General features: G+C 38.3%; 1 protein-coding gene across 7 annotated transcripts in view; it reads right to left on the bottom strand.

Moving 5' to 3' along the window:
- Positions 1-19,583, bottom strand: part of LOC133628529 (ras GTPase-activating protein 1) — a 128,495-nt gene that overhangs the window by 17,482 nt on the left and 91,430 nt on the right. For 5 of the 7 annotated variants that reach the window (XM_062016820.1, XM_062016821.1, XM_062016818.1 and 2 more), the window contains 9 exons: positions 15,507-15,663; positions 12,781-12,868; positions 9,170-9,247; positions 6,567-6,724; positions 6,212-6,288; positions 3,180-3,352; positions 2,891-3,050; positions 2,575-2,717; positions 1,756-1,871 (listed from right to left, as the gene is read on the bottom strand). In XM_062016820.1, the coding sequence (XP_061872804.1) occupies positions 1,756-1,871; positions 2,575-2,717; positions 2,891-3,050; positions 3,180-3,352; positions 6,212-6,288; positions 6,567-6,724; positions 9,170-9,247; positions 12,781-12,868; positions 15,507-15,663 (1,150 nt within the window). The remainder of the gene's footprint in view (positions 1-1,755; positions 1,872-2,574; positions 2,718-2,890; positions 3,051-3,179; positions 3,353-6,211; positions 6,289-6,566; positions 6,725-9,169; positions 9,248-12,780; positions 12,869-15,506; positions 15,664-19,583) is intronic. The other 2 variants (XM_062016819.1, XM_062016825.1) reach the window with 2 other exon arrangements.

The raw sequence follows: 19,583 nt of genomic DNA on the forward strand, positions 1-19,583 counted from the left end.
AAGAGATTCACCATATACTTAAAAGAATGAAGCTTTTGATGCTAACCTTGCCATCGCTGACACAAAAGAAATTTCTGTGCTATTCTGCCATTTTGTGGTGGGCTGACCATGGCCAGCAGCTAAGTCCCCACACAGTCACTTTATCACTTCCCCTCAGCAAGATAGGGGAGACAATTAGAAGGGTAAAAGCAAGAAAATATCATGGCCTGACATGTTTAAAGACAGTTTAATAAGTAAAGTAAAAGCTGCATACGCAAGCAAAGCAAAACAAGGAATTCATTCACTACTTCCCATTAACGAGCAGATGTTCAGTCATTTCCAGGAAAGCAGTGCTTCGTTGTGTGTAATGGTTACTTGGGAGGACAAACTCCATAACTCCAAATGTCCCCCCCTTCCTTCTTCTTTCTCTGCAGTTTTATTGTTGAGTGTGATGATATATCATAACTTCATATAATGTCATATAACTTCATATAACATCATATCCCAATTTCTTGTCCACCTCCAGTCTACTTGGTGGAGTAGGGGAAGGGGCAGAACGGTGAGAGAAAAAATAACCCTCGACACTGGGCGAGCACTGTTCAGTCAAAACATGGATGTGTTATCAACACTGTTTAGTCACAAATCTAAAATGCACTATACAGGCTGCTAGGAAGAAAACTAACTCCACTCCAGTCAAAACCAGTATAATCTCCACCTCTTATTCCATACCATTTGCATCATGCTTTGGTCTTTCTATGAGAAGCTGCTAGAAGCTTCCCCTATGTCCTATAGTGCCAATGCCACCCAGTACCAAGATGGACCCACCGGTAGTCAAGTCTGAGTCAATCAGTGACAGTGGTAATGCCTCTGGGATAATATTTTTAAGAATGGGGAAAAAAACTGCAGCCAGAAGAGAGGAGTGAGATATGTGAGAGAAACAACTATGCAGAAACCAAGGACAGTGAAGAAGGAAGGGAAGAAGTTGCTCCAGGCACCAGAACAGAGATTCCCCTGCAGCCCATGGAGAAGACTATAGGGACACAAGCTGTCCCCCTACAGTCCATGGAGGGCACAGTGGAGCAAATATCCACCCTGCAGCCCATGGAGAACCCCATGCCAGAGCAGATGGATGTGGCCTGAAGGAAGCTGCATCCCATAGAGAGTCCATGCTGGAGTACTGCAGCCCATGAAGAGAAGAGACCATGCCGGACTTGTAACCCCGAGAAGGAGCCACGCTGGAGCAGTTTGTGAAGAACTGTAGCCTGTGGGAAGGACTCATGTTGGAGAAGCTCATGGAGAACTGTCTCCCATGGGAGGGACCCCACGCTGGAGGAGGGGAAGAGTGTGAGCAATCCTCTCCCTGAGGAGGAAGGAGCAGAAGAGACAATCTGCGATAAACTGACTGCAACCCCCATTTCCCTGTCACCCTGTTTCACTCAGAGGGAGAAGGCAGAGAAAATCAGGTGTGAAGTTGAGCCCAGGAAGAAGTGAGCTTTTTTGTTATATTTCTCTCTAACCTGTCCAGTTTACGAGGAGGAGTGATAGAGTGGCTTTGGTGGGCATTTGGCATCCAGTCAAGGTCAACCTACCACATGTACAAAAAGCACAATTCATTCAAGTGTTTTGATTTTCTTCTCTGTACATGTAACAGCCCTAAAGAAATTAGTCTTAGGACTGATTAGCATAAGATGAAACAAGAACACCATTTTACAGTGCAATGTAAATCACAAACAGAAATTTTCATGTACAAATTTGAACAGCAGAGTGAAAACTTACGGAGGCAATATCTCTGCAGCCATGAATATTTTCTCCACCAATTCTGAAAGGATACTGAGTAGATGTGCCAAATTAGTGTTTACATCTTCATTTTTTTCTAATTTTGAGGGATTTAGCTAAAATCAAAGGGAAAAAAGACTAATCTTATTTTGAATATAACTACATATATAATTTGATAATATTACACAATGAATAGTATTTCAAATAAATATTCTACTGCTGTACAAAACTCAGACTTGTACAGAACTTACAAATCTGCTTCAAGAGCTAGTCAGGAAGCTAGTGTGAAAAAGTAATTTTTTTTTTAAGTTATAGTGCACTATGCTTTTAATAGCACAGACATTTAATACTATCCATAACTATTAATTTTTTTTTAATTGCATATATTTTCATATATTTTAATCCAGTCTTCCGAGGACGTCAACTTCTCTTTCCATAATTAAATTAAAGTGAAACAGAAATTAGAAGGGTTGTTTTAGAAATAAAGACAGGATCTAACACAAGCAATTAATGTAAGAGAGTTTTGAAACAAAACTAAGTGCAGACATTGACTTCTAGTATCTCTGGAGTTTAACACAAGTTATTTAAGGTACAAAAGAACCAATACATAATTTAAAGAAATTTGTGTTTAAAAACTTATTTAAAAATGATGCTATGAACATTGTTCAAGCTAACATTTAGAAAAAACTCATTATCAGTTCAGTTCCAGTATTGAAATTACTTCTGAAGGATTAATAAATGCTTCCAAAACAAACAATCAGTAGATCATAATTTCAACAAATCAAACTTTAAAAAAAACCCTATAGTTCAAGGTTTCACCTCACAAGACTGCTTGCTCTCCATTATTTTTAATATACTGTCTTTCAGTGCATGGTGAACAAAACGTGTTGCCGTGGCTTTCATATATTGCTCCATAAGTGTACTTGCTAAAGTGGTAGCACGAAATAAAGTAGTAGCTTCTTCTGAAAAAAATAAAATGAAAAGTTAGGAAAAGGAGACAACAAAAAGCAGAGGAAAAATATGCTATGTTCACAGTTTGATACATGATGAAATTAAGGGAGCAGACAGAAACAATAACATGGGAGCCCTTCCCTCCCAAGAGTTTCAGTAAATGTTTGTGCAATTAGTACAGTACCTTCCATGCTTATTTCCCTGTCATTTAGTGTTCGTAACAATAGTGACTCAAGCTTTTCATGAAGAAAAATCTTCAATAAAATCCCAGCCAACAGTGTTCTATCCTGTCCACAAACATGTGATAAGGCATAGACTACATGCATCTCTTTCTGGAGTATGAGCTAAAAGAAAACCAAAATAATGTTCAGAAATTTGTCCTAATATAATAGTCACTACAAATACTACTTAGCAACATCTCTCAAACAACAAAGTGAATTTTGACACAAAAACTGAGGAAACAAATTTAATACCTCTTTAAACTCACTGTACTCCTCTTCTGGCATGATCTTCTCCATAGAATATCGTGCTCGAACACGCAAAGATCCAGGCTCAATGCCCTTCAGTGGTATATAGGAACTGAGTTGAAACCACTCATCTGTTGCATGGCCTTTCTGTAATCGGCTTAATTGGCAACGCATAAACACTTTAGGAAAAAAGCATTGTTAAGTAGGTTATCTCCAGGAAAACAGTGTTAGTATTGAATAAAAGTTTGTTTTCAACACATTATCTTGTTTCAGCAAAAGAGTATTAATAAAGACTATCAAAATTTGTGTCATCAAATGTATTGACAAATTATCTCATAGATGGTTTAACAGACTCCTGAAAATTGAAGATTAAATATAAAGCATGCTGTAAATAATGTATACACACAGATATTAACAGTTTGCTTTTCAACACCCAAATAGGGGAAAAAAAACCCCTCTCCCCCAGCTACCTAACAAACCTAGGCAGCAATCAGAGAAATAACCAGCTAAACTGATTAGAATTCATTGTCCTCTTTTGAAGCTTTGTACTCATAACTCCATCAGGTCTGCTCTTGAACCACTTTGTTACTAATTCTAGTATTTATTATTACTACATCTTTCCAAAATGTTGCCAGATGTATTTCTTTAATACTTTGAAACTCTCAGGTTAAAGTTGCATCAGTTTATGCAAACCATATAAAAAACCCATTCCCAGACACCTTATTGTTCAAATAATGACAAAAATCAACCAAGAATGACCAAATCATTAATTCACTTTTTTTTTTTTTTTTAAGATGTTGGTACCTTCAAATTACTAAGCAATGATCTGCACCAGCTTATTTAACCATAACTGAAAGTCTGGTCTGACAGCTGACTAATAAGCTGCAGCAATCAGACCACCGACCATTCCAAAATAAGCACATGCCCTCCTAAACTAAGTTACTTCACACTGTGCATTGGGTTTGAATGACAAGGTTTAGGTAGTGGGGAAGCTACAGTGGTGGCTTTTGTGAGAAGATGCTGGAAGCTTCCCTTATGTCTGCGGGAGCCATATTCCCTGGAGAGTATGGGAATGAAGGAGCCAATCCTATAATCTGGCATAGTAGTTGGATAAGGTCTCTTTTACATCCATTTTTGTCCCCATATACTTCAAATATTTAATAGGGATGGAGATGTAGGCAGAGATTCTTGTTAATTCAAGTTCATATAGAATCATAGAATGGTTTGGGTTTGAAGGGACCTTAAAGATCATTTAGTTCCATCCCCCTTGTCATGGGCAGGGACATCTACTAGATCAGGTTGCTCAAAGCCCCATCCAAACTAGCATTGAACACTTCCAAGTATGAGGCATCCACAACCTCTCTAGGCAACCTGTTCAAGTGTCTCACCATACTCACAGTGAAGAACTTGCTAAATACCTAATCTAAATCTATTCTCTTTCAGTTTAAAACCATTATCCCTTGTCCTATCACTACATGCCCTTGCAAACCATCCCTCCCTAGCTGTAGGCCCCCTTTAGGTACTGGAAAGCTGCTATAAGATCTCCCCGGAGCCTTATCTTCTCCAGGATAAACAATCCCAAGTCTCTCAGCCTGTCTTTATAGGAGTGGTGATTCAGCCCTCTGATATTGTCTGATCTTTATCCCAAAATGAAAGAACTGATAGGTTATGCTCTAAGAGTCTATCTAACTATAATCAAGAAACATTGCCAGTCTATAATCTTCCACTAGATGGATTATATCTAAAGGTAGCACACTCTCCTTAATCTGGAGAGAGAGAAGGAAACTATAAAAATATTTTTAAAGAAGTTACCCAAGTATATCCTTCATGAATCATCCTTTGAAAGATTCTTTTACTAATCCAAGTGTTGACTCAGATAAAGAATTTTCTGGCTCAAATAAATAGAAGAACTTTGCAAGAATAAGGTCACATCTGCAATTAGAAAGTCCTCTTGTCTGTCCAATGAAATACATCTTTTTTCCTTCTGCTATGCAGAAACTTTTCTAATCAGAGGAAAGGACAAGAGTTTTGAAATTTAACTAGGTTAATTAAGAAGAAAGAAGGTTAATTGAGAAGAAAGAAGCGGCAGAGCCCATCTGTGAGAGACTGACCACATCCCCCATTCCCTGCCCCCCTGAGTTATTGAGGGGGGAGGAGGTAGAGATATCGGGAGCAATGAGCTGGGCCTGGGAAGAAAGGAGGGATGGGGAAGGGAGATCTTAAAGTGCTGGTTGCAATTTTCTCATCATCCTACTCCCTTTTTGCTTTTATTCTGTTCTGTTTCTTGTAGAATAAACTTTCCTACTTTCCTCTCTCAGTCGAGTACTGGAGTCTGTTTTGCCCAGAACCATAATTGGCAGCGAGCCCTCCCTGCCCTTGTCTCAATCCACAACAATCTTGCTTATCTTTTTACTCCCATTTTGCTGGGTCCTCCACCATCCTAACGAGGGTGGGGGTGAATGGGGGCACCGAGTGAGAGACTGTCGTGGTGCTGCTGTGCTAGCTGGGCCAAACCACGACAGGGAGAAAGAACAGGATGACACAGAACTGAGGCAAATTTTATTCTACAGAGAGCCAAGTTGGATTTTTATTTATTTATTTTTAAGTGAGGAAAGTACAATCTTTCCTCCCTCTTTCTCACTGGAAGCAACAAAACACACAGTTGGTCTTAAAACAGATTTAAAAAATTAAGTTAGTGGAACATAACATTTAACGGAGTAGATTAATTTTGGCAGTTTCTCCTTTTATTTATTTTAGTAAACATAGTCACAGTATAACATAATAGGCATACTGGAATAGAGCTAGAAAAGCCATCAGATAGATGGGATTGGATTATTGTGCATTTACCAGTAAAAACCATGCAGGTTCATATTGTAAAAACATTAAGAGAGCCAGTAACAGACAACCAAAACATAGCAATACAGCTGTATGGTAATCACAGAAAATACTTAATTCTCCTGTGATAATATTTGACAAAAGCAATGAAAATTTTATCCACTGTTGCAATATATATGCATCTTTTACAGAAAAGTACTTACATATATCTGGATCTTTACTTTTCTTTGTTTTGTTACTAAGACTTATCTCAAATCTATTAATATCAGATGAAAGATCACTAGGGGAAAAGACAGAATGCCTCAATTAGTACTATACTTGGCCAACATTTAAATTTATTCTGAAGTCATTTAAAACCTGAGTTCTCATGATCTTAACAAAGATACTTAGATGTATAAATAAAATTCTACCCATGCATTTGTGGCTGAAAGGTGGCTGTTATATAATCACTCATATAGTATTTTTAAAAAGCATATTCAAAACAGTACAGCATAAAGAATCTTGAATGCAATGCAATTTTCAAGTGAAATTCAGTAGTTTAATAAGATTGAGACTTACTCAAAGACAAATTCTTCTGACCATACAGGGTTCTGCCCTTCCCTGATATGTGTTTTTGCTACCTGGACACTGTTCAGGTAGATGTTACAATACGGATTAGTAAAATGTTTTACTGGGAGCGTATGAGCTTCTTCTACATGCAAAATAAGACTGCTGACCTAAAGAAAATACAGAAAAAATATATTTAAAAAAAAAAAAAAAAGAAAGAATGGAATTCTCCCCCATGTGAAGGCTTAACATTAAGGTATAAATAGTAAACACAAAATATAATTTCCTAATATAAAGAGCAGGCAACAGGAATAATGCAACAAGATTTTAAGAGGCACCAGTGAGAAATTAAGAGCAACTCAACTTGAAAATTAACTTCTAGCACCATAGTTTTAATTCATCTTATTTTTTACTTTTAAAACAATCCCCATGAGACATTAAGATTTGCAAGTACTACCTTTCTATGCATAGAAAATTCAACTGAAGTAAAAGACACATATTTTAAGAGCCATGATTAACTCCAAATGCAATGCTATATTTTGGTGTTTTCCTAACAGATTAGACTCAGTATGAATCAGTAGTGTATCCTGGCAGCAAGAGGGCAAACTGCATCCTGGGATGCATTAAGCATAGTATAACCAGGCAGTCAAAAGAGGTGATTATCCTGCTGTATTTAGCATTGATACGGCCTCACCTTGAGTACTGTGTGTAGTTCTGGACCCCACAATTTAAGGATGTTAAGGCACTTAACATTTGTTGCCGTCCAGAGGAGGGCAACAAAGATGGTGAAAGGGCTTGAGGGCATGTCATATGAGGAGCAGCTGAGTACTTTGTGCTTGTCTAGTTTGAAGAGAAGGAGGCTGAGGGGTGACCTCATTGTTCTTTACAGCTTCCTGAGGAGGGTAAGTGGATAGGGAGATGCTGATCTCTTCTCCCTGGTATCCAGTGACAGGATGCATGGGAATGGCTGAAAACTGTGTCAGGGGAGGTTCAGACTTGACGTTAGGAAACATTTATTTACCAAGAGGGTGGTCAAACACTGGAACAGGCTTCCTAGAGAGGTGGTCGATGCTCCATGCATGTCAGAGGCATTTGGATAATGCCCTCAATAACACGTTTTAACTTTTGGTCAACCCTGAAGTGGTCAGGCAGTCGGACTAGATAATCGTTGTAGGTCCCTTCCAAATGAAATATTCTATTCTTGACTAAACAACAGTAGATTACATAAAATTCCCTTGTTTAACACACTACACTGTTTTCTCCCTGTGAAAAGGAAGGTATTTGCAGTACAGATTCTCAAAATAATAGAACTTGGAAACTCAATTTCCAGAACGTGAGAAATGAACTCTCTGAAATCATTTACATTAAATGCATTTAAAATACTCTATTATTTTGCAAACTTATGAATTGCATGCAATTCATAGCTTAATCAAATATAAACTTAAATAAATTTAGATAAATACAGGAAATATGCTTGATCAGGTCAAAATTCCATTTAAATCCAAACAGTCAGTGCCAGAATTTTCAAATGACAGTTCAAGAAACCCTGAAATTGATATAATTTCTGTAAGACAGTAATGGAAGTATGATCTTTGATCTTTATACACTTTATCTATCTTGACCATTCATGCTTTATTATACTTTTCACCTCTCTAAATAATCCAATACTTCCTATATTTATTTACTTGGAAATTCTTTTACTCATTCCAGCCTATAATGAAAATAATTTTGTCATTTCCTTTATGTATTTTGATATAAAATGATAAAAACTAACTGTATGCCTAAATGAGAATACCATAAATAATAAATAGCATCTATTTTTTATTCTATTCTGTTCCTTCAAACACCTAATGTTTTCTTTGCTTTTGGAAATACAGAATTAGTCCAGATGATCACTCTGTAGGTGCGTCATTTTGGGGCTCCCAATTTCTTCTGCCAGTTCATATATTAATTTACCTAATTTAGTTTGGTTCTTCAGAAGTTTTCAATCATATTTAACATTGATCACAGAATAATTCTGCATTTCCTAAAAAAAAAGAAAAATTATTCCTTTTTCCAGACTGACAAAACAGCTTCTTCTAACATTAGTAGCATTCAATGATACCACGGATACATGATTCCTGGTACTCTCCAATCATCACTGATGTATCCATTTATGACTATCTGTCCTTTATCTCTGAAAGAAATTCTGGACACAACGGTACTCTCAATAGATCAAAATAAATTACATCATAATCACAGTTCAGCATGAATTTGTCACTGAAAAATGAATAATATTAATTATAGGAGTATTTTGGCTACACGACATAAGTCTGTCAAATCTGGTGAATTGTAAGAGTTAAGACAATACAAATGCTGAATTCTCGATACTTTTACTCAGTTGTGGTCAGAAATACCTAGCAAAACATCTGCCAATCATCCAAAAGCATTTTGTTCTTTGTGTACATAGATATTATAATAACATGGAAATCATTCTGGTTGGTACTGCATAGCTCCAAGGAAAAAAATGTACATGCAAGATTTACTATTGTTGAAAGGACAGTTATGAGATGTATCGCTGTCATTTGGTAACAATGAGACAACCCCTCCCCCCCATAATATCTATATAGCTTCACCTGACGCAGACGTTTATTTGATGTCCCTGGACTGTTTTTTCTTAAACTGCAAAACATCTGCAAAGCCTTCATCCAGTCCTAAGAGAGAAAGGCACAAAACAGTGTAACAAAAAGTCAGATTCAGCTTCTTGCAGTAGAACAGACATGTCTAAAACAACAACAAAATGATACACTGAAGTATCCAAAGTTGTTTCTTTAGCTTAAAAAGAACCAACTTTCATGAAATTTAGAGTATGAAAATTTGAATAGTAAAGCACAATTCATATATTGCTCAGTAAAATGAAACAAACATTTGCAAATCTCTTTTCTCTTTTAGAAAGCATTAATAATGGATATACAAATGTGATCTTAATCAATTTCCAGATTAATAATATTGAATTAAATAAAAAGTGGTATATAAAATGCAGCAAGACTTGGTTGCTTCTGAGAAAATAACAGTCAAGTCAAACTGTGCTGATCATTCTCTCCTTCTGTGTTTATACTGCAGTCATATTTTACTCCATATGCTTCAAACAAAAAACAAAGCAGCATTAACAGAAAACCACTGAAAAGTATAACCTACACACCCATTTCTCTCTGTTCAAAAATACATAGAGTAAATACTTTGGAAGGTGCTATAGTCTTATTTTCATGTTTTCACACCAAATCCCCCACTTCCTCAAATTTTGTAAGCTCTTATGAAGCACAAAATTTAGGCTTTGACTAATATTCATAAGGGTGTAGGTCAAAGACCTGCTACTTCCTCTTAAAGTACAATTTAATAAAACCATTAAAGAAAAAAAACCAACAAACATTTTCAGTCTTACCCTTTACATCACCTTCTACATTTAAAAAAAAGAAAAGTACATTCTATATTGCAACTATTCTCAGGTAAACTACTTTGGGAGAAAAGATTCAGTTTTCAAAACCTTCCAAAAAAGGAAGAACTGTCAGCTATGCATCATATTTTTATTAGCTTACTTTCTTATTCAAACAAGGAAAAGCAAATAAAGAACCATAGAACTTACTAAATACTCTAAATATTTCCAAGATAAAAAGTCATCTTTATTCCTTCTCCTAACAGGAAAGCCTATGCCCTTAAATTTCAAAGTTTACACCAACAATTATGAACAATGTACCATAATATGCAAAATGGTACTAGCATATGAAGCTACACTCTACATTACATTGACCTAATGGTTTGTACAAACCTTGGACAACATGCAATCCATTGGACAGTTGTTTTGATATTTACCACATTAAATGAAATCTATCAAGTTGCAACACTACAGGCTTGGGGCAGAGTGGCTGGAAAATTGCCCAGAGGAAAACAACCTGGGGGTGTTTATCAACAGTTGACTGAACATGAGCCAGCAGTGTGCCTATGTGGCCAAGAAGGCCAATGGCATCCTGGCTTGTATCAGAAATAGTGTGACCAGCAGGACTAAGGAAGTGATTGTCCCCCTGTACTCAGCACTGGTGAGATCACACCTCAAATACTATGTTCAGTTTTGGGTCCCTCACTACAAGACAGACATTGAGGTGCTGGAACATGTCCAGACAATGGCAACAAAGCTAGTGAAGGGTCTAGAGCACATCTGATGAGGAGTGGCTGAGGGAATTGCCGTTGTTTAGTCTGGAGAAAAGGAGGCTGATGGGAGACCTTATTGCTCTCTACAACTACCTGAGAAGAAGTTGTAGTGAGGTATCTTTGTCTCTTTTCCCAAGTTACAAGTGATAGGACAAGAGGAAATGGCCTCAAGTTGCACCAGGGGAGGTTCAGATTTGGTATTAGGAAAAATCCTTTCACCAAAAGGGTTTTCAGGCATTGGAAGATGCTGCCCAAGGAAGTGGTAGAGTTACCATCCCTGGAGAAATTTAAAACATATGTAGATGAGGTGCTGAGGGACATGGTTTAGTGGTAGACTTGGCAGTGTTAGGTTAACAGTTGGACTTGATGATCTTAAAGGTCATTTCCAACCTAAATGATTCTATGATTCTAAGTTTTCCTTAGTATACCAACAAAATTATTCTTCTGTGAAATGTTACAAGGTACAGACAGCTATAACTTCTAAAAACAGAAGTATCAGTAAAATATCTGATTTGCCTGAACCAGAATCATTTTATAAATGAAATATCAGTATTCTGTATAAATGCAGTGAACAGCTTAAGTGTTACGTAAATCTAAATCAAAAGTAGATTATGCCAAAAGGTCAGAAAACAGGACTGGATATTCTGCCTAATACACATTCTGAAATAAAATCAAATGCATATCTTAACTTCTGACACAACAGGTATATTTCAGAGCTGTGGAATACCAAAACAAATTGATGAATAAGAACATTGTCACATCCTCCATATGCTGTCCTGTTTGTAAAAGGTTTTTAGAGAATTACACTGCATTCCTACAATTCTTAATCAGCAATAATTAATGCTAGAGAGCTAATGACTAAATGATATCAATATAAAACAAACAAACAACTCTCTTATTTTTTGTGCAAGATTAGGGTCTAAGGCTAAAAACAATGACCTACTTATGGACAGAAGAAATAATTGTAAAAGGCTCAAAAGATTTTGATTGGTAAGCCTACCTGCATTAGTATTTTAGTTCATATCAGGTATGTGCTCTTGAAGCAAAACTTCCCCACTTAACCATGCCCTGGTTCATTACATGGAAGAGTGTTGGACAGCAAACAAATTTTTTTTAAATACTCCAAAAGATATTCTCCAGAAATATCTAATGGAAACTAATGGAAGTTCAGTCCATGTATAATCAGATAAAAAGATCACAGGACATAGATTAAAATAATCTGCACTAAGTCCAGATGCATAGATGCTTTGTAGTTAGAACTAATATTAAAATTGTACTGATCAAAATAAACATATATAGACATGAGACAGACATGCTACTCTCACAAAGGACATCCTGGAATATTAATAGGTTTCAAAAGAGCAAGCTAACATAACAGAATGAAGCAAGGTCTATGCATCATTAACTGAACTGCCTTAAAAATACACTGCCTAAGGTAAAGAGACCATTATCAACAGTTGGATGGAGTGAGGTCAGTTACTTTATATGCATGACTTGGCCAATGACTGTGGACCAGAGACTGATAAGGATGGAACTCCCGACTGATCAGACTCCAGAGGCTGGATGATCACTTAATCAATCAATATGTCAGGTGAAGGACTCACTAAATAAAATAACAATATGTATTAGACAAGATTTTACATAAATGCAGCATGGGATGCACTGTTGGGTGTGCTGGCTTTGTGGAGCTACCTCCTAGCACTCATCTCTGCACAGACATGAAATAAAGCAATATCTCCACTCTATGTTTAGATTGGCTTATTGCACACCAGGCATGAAACCACTTATCAGACAATGCATGGGACTAGACTAGAATTTGTCCAAAGTAAAATCCCTAAAACATAGATAATGTAGGTGCTGGATTCTCAGCATCAACTATATCCCTTACAGATCTGCCACTACTGCATGATAATATTTGTTAATGTAGACATAGCTATTATCTGTAGTATGCTCAGTTTCTATTAGAGAAGGATAATATCATTAAACACTACAAACAAAAAAAAATACTTTAAAAATTATATTTACCAACAAAAGCTCTCACCTGTGCTTGTTCTGGAGTTTCTCCTGCAAAGTAAAATATGTAATGCTCTTCACTGAAGTGCTGAACTACTATCTGAAAACAGTTTGGCCTTAAAAACAAACAAAAGTGTAGCATCATCACACTTGGAAAAAGGAAAAAACCCAACAAGAAAAGTTTCTACATACTTCAAAAGTGCATTTTAGTTTAACAGTTTATGTTGAATATTATGCATGCACACTGACTTACAGTTGAGGCAAAATATACCTGGCAACATAAAAGATGTGTTAATGAGGACTATTCCGTACAAAAATTATAAACCATGCACAGGTTCAGTATTAGTTCCCAATCAATTCATCATGCATTATGGATTTGTTGTTTTAAGAACTCAGGAAACTATATTAACATAAGGAATTGCTTATCTGAACATGTTCCACAGCTCTCATGACCAATAAAACCTTCATTGGATCATATACTAACCATTGAATACATGTGCTATAAACTACCAAAACTTTAAATGTTAAATATAACATCTTTGCCATTCTCACAAAATCACAGAATGGTAGGGGTTGGAATGGACCTCTAGAGATCATTTAATCCAACCACCCTGCTAAAGCAGGTTCAGCTAGATCAGGTTGCACAGGTACAAGCTGAAGTGCACACTTGGCCTTCCACATTAGTTCAAGGTAATTTAGCTCTCCCAAACACAGGGTTACACGAAGGACCTTACTTCACTTGCAAACGATGTTCCAGTCTTCCCTTCTCCCCATCCATTCCTCAGAGAAATAGGGGCATGGCATTTTGTGGTCATGCCCACACAGGAGGATTGGTGGAGGGGGACAAGAAGTAGCCCAGGTCAGGAACTACTTAAATGATTGTCGCCAAAGACATGCAGAGCTACAGCCCTCACTGTACTTCTGAGAAAAAGGTGTCATGATTTTGCCCAGCCAGCCCTCCCATGGGACACAGTCCTTAACAAACTTCTCTGGCGTGGGTTCTTCCCAATAGCTGCGAATATGCGGTTCCTCTCACGGGACATGGCTTCCTCTGAGCATAGTCACTACCACTGGCATGGGGTCTTTAACGAAGTGCCAACAAATCTCTGCTTCACCATTCCTCTCCACAGGATGCAGGGGGGTCTCTGCTCCAGCACACCTCCTCTTCCCTTCCCTCGCTGACCTTGGAGTCTGCACGGTCACTTCTCTCTCCAACTTTTTCCACCACCAGCCAGAAAAGAAGGAAGAACAGAACAAGAAGGAACAGGAAGAGTCCTCCTCTTCTGTCTTCTTCTTAAAAAAGTGATCCTGGATACACCCAATTGGCTCAGCCCCAGAAGTGGATCTGACTCAGAGTTGGGGAGAATTTCAAGCAACTTCTTACAGGAGCCATCTTTACAGCCCCTTCCACATTACCAGAAATGGCTCTACAGAAAACCATGACAAAGGGGAAAAGTAGTTTCTACCATCTACTTAAAATATGAGGGATTTTGTCTCAGCTACAGTTCTTCAACAAGAGCTTTCCCAAGCAGGTGTAACCATGCATCTCCTCCTATCTATGCTTTTAGTGTTTCTTATTATCCAACTACATTTTAACCCACAGTAGAGTGTTTCTTAGAAGCTGCTTAACAGTCACCATTAACCAAAATGCTCTTCATTTATAGTCTACACCAAAGCTTCCTGTAAAATTGCCAACTTACACGAGGAACATGTCAGTAATTTTTTTTAAATGATGCTCTCATATCTATGGCTCCTCATTGCAACAGCTGCATAAATTTTACACACTTCTTGATCATTTTGAAAAAAATCAGATGGTGCAAGAACACCAGATATTTGCAGCTTAAAAAATGCCACTAATTTTAAACATCTATCCTCACATTATCTGTGTGAAAAGACTTGAAGTTGTTAAATACTTTTCAGTATTTAAGATGATTCTGATCTTCTTTGCCAATAATCATATCACTTGCAGATGACTTATTATGTATAAACAAAATTAGTATAGCAAATGAAACTGTGAAAATGATCTCTGAATTTAATTATCTTGTAAAAGTAATTTGTAAAATATTTGCTTATATGACTAAATTACTGCTATAATGTTGGTCTAATCTGATTCTTACTAATTCTTAAATAGAAAAGCACTGATACGTTATATAACTAGCTTTCTAATATCTATCAACAAAAGAATGTAGATCTTTTGGAATTAACAAAATTCTTGATCTGATCAATTCTTGGTTCAATAGGATTAAAATCTTCAATACAAATGATTTGTAATATTTTTAATGCCTGTAATACAAAATGTGGAACAACTAATACACAATACTGAAAAATGGCAATGAAAAAGGCTAAATCATTATCAGATGAGAAAATATATATTAGATGGGAAAATTCTAAGACTAAGTTCTAAAATGTATTACGAGAAGTTGTTTATGAACAGTTGCTAGCAATCAAGTTGCTACAGCTTAACAAGTTACCATTAATCTGTTAAATCTGTCTAAATGTGCTCTTGCAATTTATACCAACTATGGAATAAAATACAACATGAACCTAGAATCACAGTCCTTTCATTTCACAATCAGCAAAAGCTAAAAAAAACCCCCACATGTAGACAGTTACCTGAGTTCAGTGTCAAAAAACAAGTTTACTGTGCCAGGTGACCTTGTTCATCAGTGATATATTGTCCATATCCTGTATATGCCTCAAACTAGTAGTTAACTGTTTTGCTGCATGTACAAGAATTAGGAGCCAGTATCCTACCTGCCAAATAAACTGTCATGTACTCCATAGACTGAACACACACTGAGGTCTATTAATCCTTTAGGTTTTGTGGCTCGTTTTTCACTTTCAAAATAAATAAGCTGAGCATCATTTCCCTCCAAGATAAAGTACAGGGTTTTCCATCTCTTTCCTTTGCCTGTAAAGACAGCAAGTAAGAAGTTACAATATGGTTTTAAAGAAAATCTAAATTTCGTAAATGAAGAAAAAAGAGGACAGTAAGATTTTCGTCAAAATACAAACAGAAGAACAATATATAGTTCATCATGCTCAATCAATAACATCACTATACATACTCAATTTTTTGCAGCATGTAGCTAAAACTAGACTTTCACAGATTCAAGTAAAATTTTAGATGGTCCATTTTCATTAATCTCAATAGGATTTAGAAAGTGCATATGAGCTCCATTCCTGTCAGTGGGAAGACTCTGTCCATATAGTTTGCAAATAATGTGTGATGCTCTAAGTGATCAAATTTAAAATGATTATTTTAATTAGGAAATATATTTCTCTTAACATAAGAAAATCACTCCTAAACTCTAATAAACTGATCAGCATAACAGATTGCACCACAATATCTTAAAACAGAATGTGTGAAGAATAGAAATGGGAATATAATATATACGAACTTGGATCAGAATCATGCCCCAAACATATCTATATCCAAAAATTTAACTAGTTCCACATGTTCCAGAAAAAAAAAAAATCAGAAATTTAAATGTCAAGGTTTGTTGGAAGATACATTAGATAGCTACTGCCCACAGCCCTTCTAATACACCCCAGGCTGCCATTGGCCGCCTTGGCCATGAGGGCACAGTGCTGGCTCACGTTCATCCTGCTGTCCACCAGGACCTCCAGGTCCCTTTCCCCTACACTACTCTCTAAGAGTTTGTTCCCCAACCTGTACTGGTACATGGGGTTATTCTTTCCCAGATGCAAGACTCTACACTTGCTCTTGTTGAATTTCATTAGATTTCTCTACACCCAACTCTCCGGCCTGTCCAGGTCTCTCTGAAGACCCAGCCTTCTGGTGTGTGAGCCACTCTCCCCAGTTTAGTATCATCAGTGAACTTGCCGATAGTGCCCTCATCAAGTTAATTAATGAATATATTGAACAGTACTGGTCCCAGCACCAATCCCTGAGGGACTCCACTAGACACAGGCCTCCAACTAGACCCTGCCCCATTTATCACCACTCTGTGCCTACTTCCCTTCATACAGTTAACAATCCACCTCTCTATCTGATCATCCAGCCCACACTTTCTCATTTTGGCTGTGAGGACGCTGTGGGAGACTATGTCAAATGCTTTACTGAAATCAAGATAAACCACATTCACTGCACTACCACAATATATCCACCTGGTTAAATCTTCATAAAAGGCTATCAGGTTTGTCAAACATGACTTCCCTTTGGTAAAGCCATGTGGACTGCTCCTAATGACCCTCTTGCCCTTTGAATGCCTGGAGACAGCACCCAGGATAAGTTGTTCCATCACCTTTCCAGCGATGGAGGTGAGGCTGACTGGTCTGTAGCTACCCAGGCCCTCCTTCTTGCCCTTTTTGAAGACTGGAGTGACATTTGCTTTCCTCCAGTTCTCAGGGACCTCTCCTGTTCTCCATGACTTACTGAAGATGGAGAGTGGTTTAGCAATGACCTCTGCCAGCTCCCTCAGCATCCATGGGAGCATCCTATTGGGGCCAATGAATTTATGTATATCCAGACTGCTCAATTGATCCTTAACCCAGTTCTCATCTACCAAGCAAAAATCCTCCTTTAACCTGACTTCCTCTGGAGTCTGGGGCTTCTGAGGACAGTCTCCAGCAGTATAGACAGAGGTAAAGAAGGCATTCAGTAACTCTGCCTTCTCCATATTCTCTGTCACCAGGGAACCTGCCTCATTTAACAGTGGGTCTAAGTTGCCTCTAGTGTAGGTTTTATCTGAAATGCATTTGAAGAAGCCCTTCTTGTTGTCCATGACCTCCCTTGCAAGGTACAACTCCAACGAGGCTTTAGCTTTCCTAGATGCCTCCTGTGGTGGTTTAGCTATGGCTGACAATAACCAAACCACACAGTTACTCACGCCTCCTCAGCTTAGCAGGATGGGGAGGAGAATCAAGAGAGAGTTCTAGAACCCTGTGAGTTGAAATAAGGACAATTTATTAGAACAACACAAAGAGTAAGCAGTTATAATGACAGCCAAGGGATACAGAAAACTGCTCAGCCCGACACAGCAACTGCAGTTCCCGCACTTGCTGCAGAACCGCTGTGGCCTGGCACCTGCCCTTATAACCTAAGTATGATGTCACATGGGATTGAATAGCCTGGTCACGCCCCCTTGTGGCAGCTGGGGAAAGTTAACCCTATCCCCCCCCCTAAACCCAGGACATTATCCACCCCTTATTCTATACCATGTACATCATGCCCAGATAAGGCACAGTTTTAAACATTTTCATATCATTGATACATATATATATACACACACATTTTACTCCCTTAGTCCGTGGACTGTTAATTTAGTCCATGATTTCAGGGCTCCATCTCTCAGAGCAGTCTTTCAGGTTTTCCTGCTCAGATTATATCAATCCACTGCTTCAGCTTCTCTGGTCTCAGACCTGGGTGCATGTCCTGTATGAGATCACCTCTTTCTGAAGAGCATACTCAAGGCAAAAGGTTGCCAGAAAATATACAAGGCAGACCAGTAGGTTTACAGTAACATGAATCAGACCCACAAATCCACAGGCTCTTACTTGAAGTGCTTGTATTGAAACTGGATCTGGCACTCCAGTGCATGAATACAGCCGTTGTAATGGGACAAAGCCCTGGGTCTTTATGACAAAGTGATGGTTATTCAGTAACTAATACCATTTAGTTCAGTGACTAGTCTCATCCAAAATCAAATGCTCCTGGGGTATGCATCGAACTTCCTCATCTTTCCACATCACCCAAGAACATTCAGGTCCTTGGGCAAAAAAAATCCCCTGGATGGGACTGCCTTTGCTTGAAGCAGGATTGAACCAAACCTTCTTTCCTAACAGATTTTTCATATGTACTACTGGGACTTTATCCCCTTCCACACTGTGTAGGAGTTCTGATTCAGCAGGGCCAGCTCGATTGACAGACCTCCTTGTATTGACTATCCAGGTGGCCTTTGCTAGATGGATGCCCCAATGCTTGAAGGTCCCAGTCCTCATTGCTCTCAATGCGGTCTTTAATAGTCCATTGTATCGCTCAATAGAATAGGGGATGTGATAGACCCACTCGATGCCATGCTCTTTGGCCCAGGTGTCTATAAGGTTGTTTTGGAAATGTGTCCTATTGTCTGACTTGATTCTTGGTGACATGTTGCCATGGGACTTGCCTTTCAAGGCCCAGGGTCATGTTCTGGGTGGTGGCATGAGGCACAGTTTCTAGCCATCCAGTGGTTGCCTCCACCATGGTGAGGAAGTAGCACTTGCCTTGGCAAGTCACTGGCAGTGTAATGTAATCAATCTGCCAGGCCTCTCCGCATTTATACTTGAGCCATTGTCCTTCGTACCACAGAGGCTTCAACCGTTTGGCCTGTTTGATAGCAGTACATATCTCACATTCATGAATGACCTGTGCCACAGTATCCAAGGTCAAGTCCATCCCTTGATCTCGAGCCCATCTATAGGTGGCATCTCTTCCTTGATGTCCTGAGGCATCATGGGCCCACTGAGCTACAGATAATTTGTCTTTATGCTGCCAGTCTAAATCCACCTGAACTACTTCAATTTTGGCAGCTTGGTCCACCTCCTGGTTGTGCTGATGTTCATTTACCCAGTTCTTGGGTATGTGAGCATCTATATGTCACACTTTCACAGCCAGCTTCTCCACGTGGGCAGCGATGTCTTGCCACAATAGGGCAGCCCAGATGGGTTTGCCCCAGTGTTGCCAGATATTCTCTTTCCATTGTTGTAGCCATCCCCACAAATCATTTGCCACCATCCATGAGTCAGTATAGAGGCATAGTATTGGACATTTTTCTAGTGTGGTGATGTCTAAAGCCACCTACATGCCTTTCACCTCTGCAAACTGAC

The sequence above is a fragment of the Colius striatus genome, chromosome W (genome assembly GCF_028858725.1).
Source record: "Colius striatus isolate bColStr4 chromosome W, bColStr4.1.hap1, whole genome shotgun sequence".
In the NCBI taxonomy this organism is placed as follows: Eukaryota; Metazoa; Chordata; class Aves; order Coliiformes; family Coliidae; genus Colius; species Colius striatus.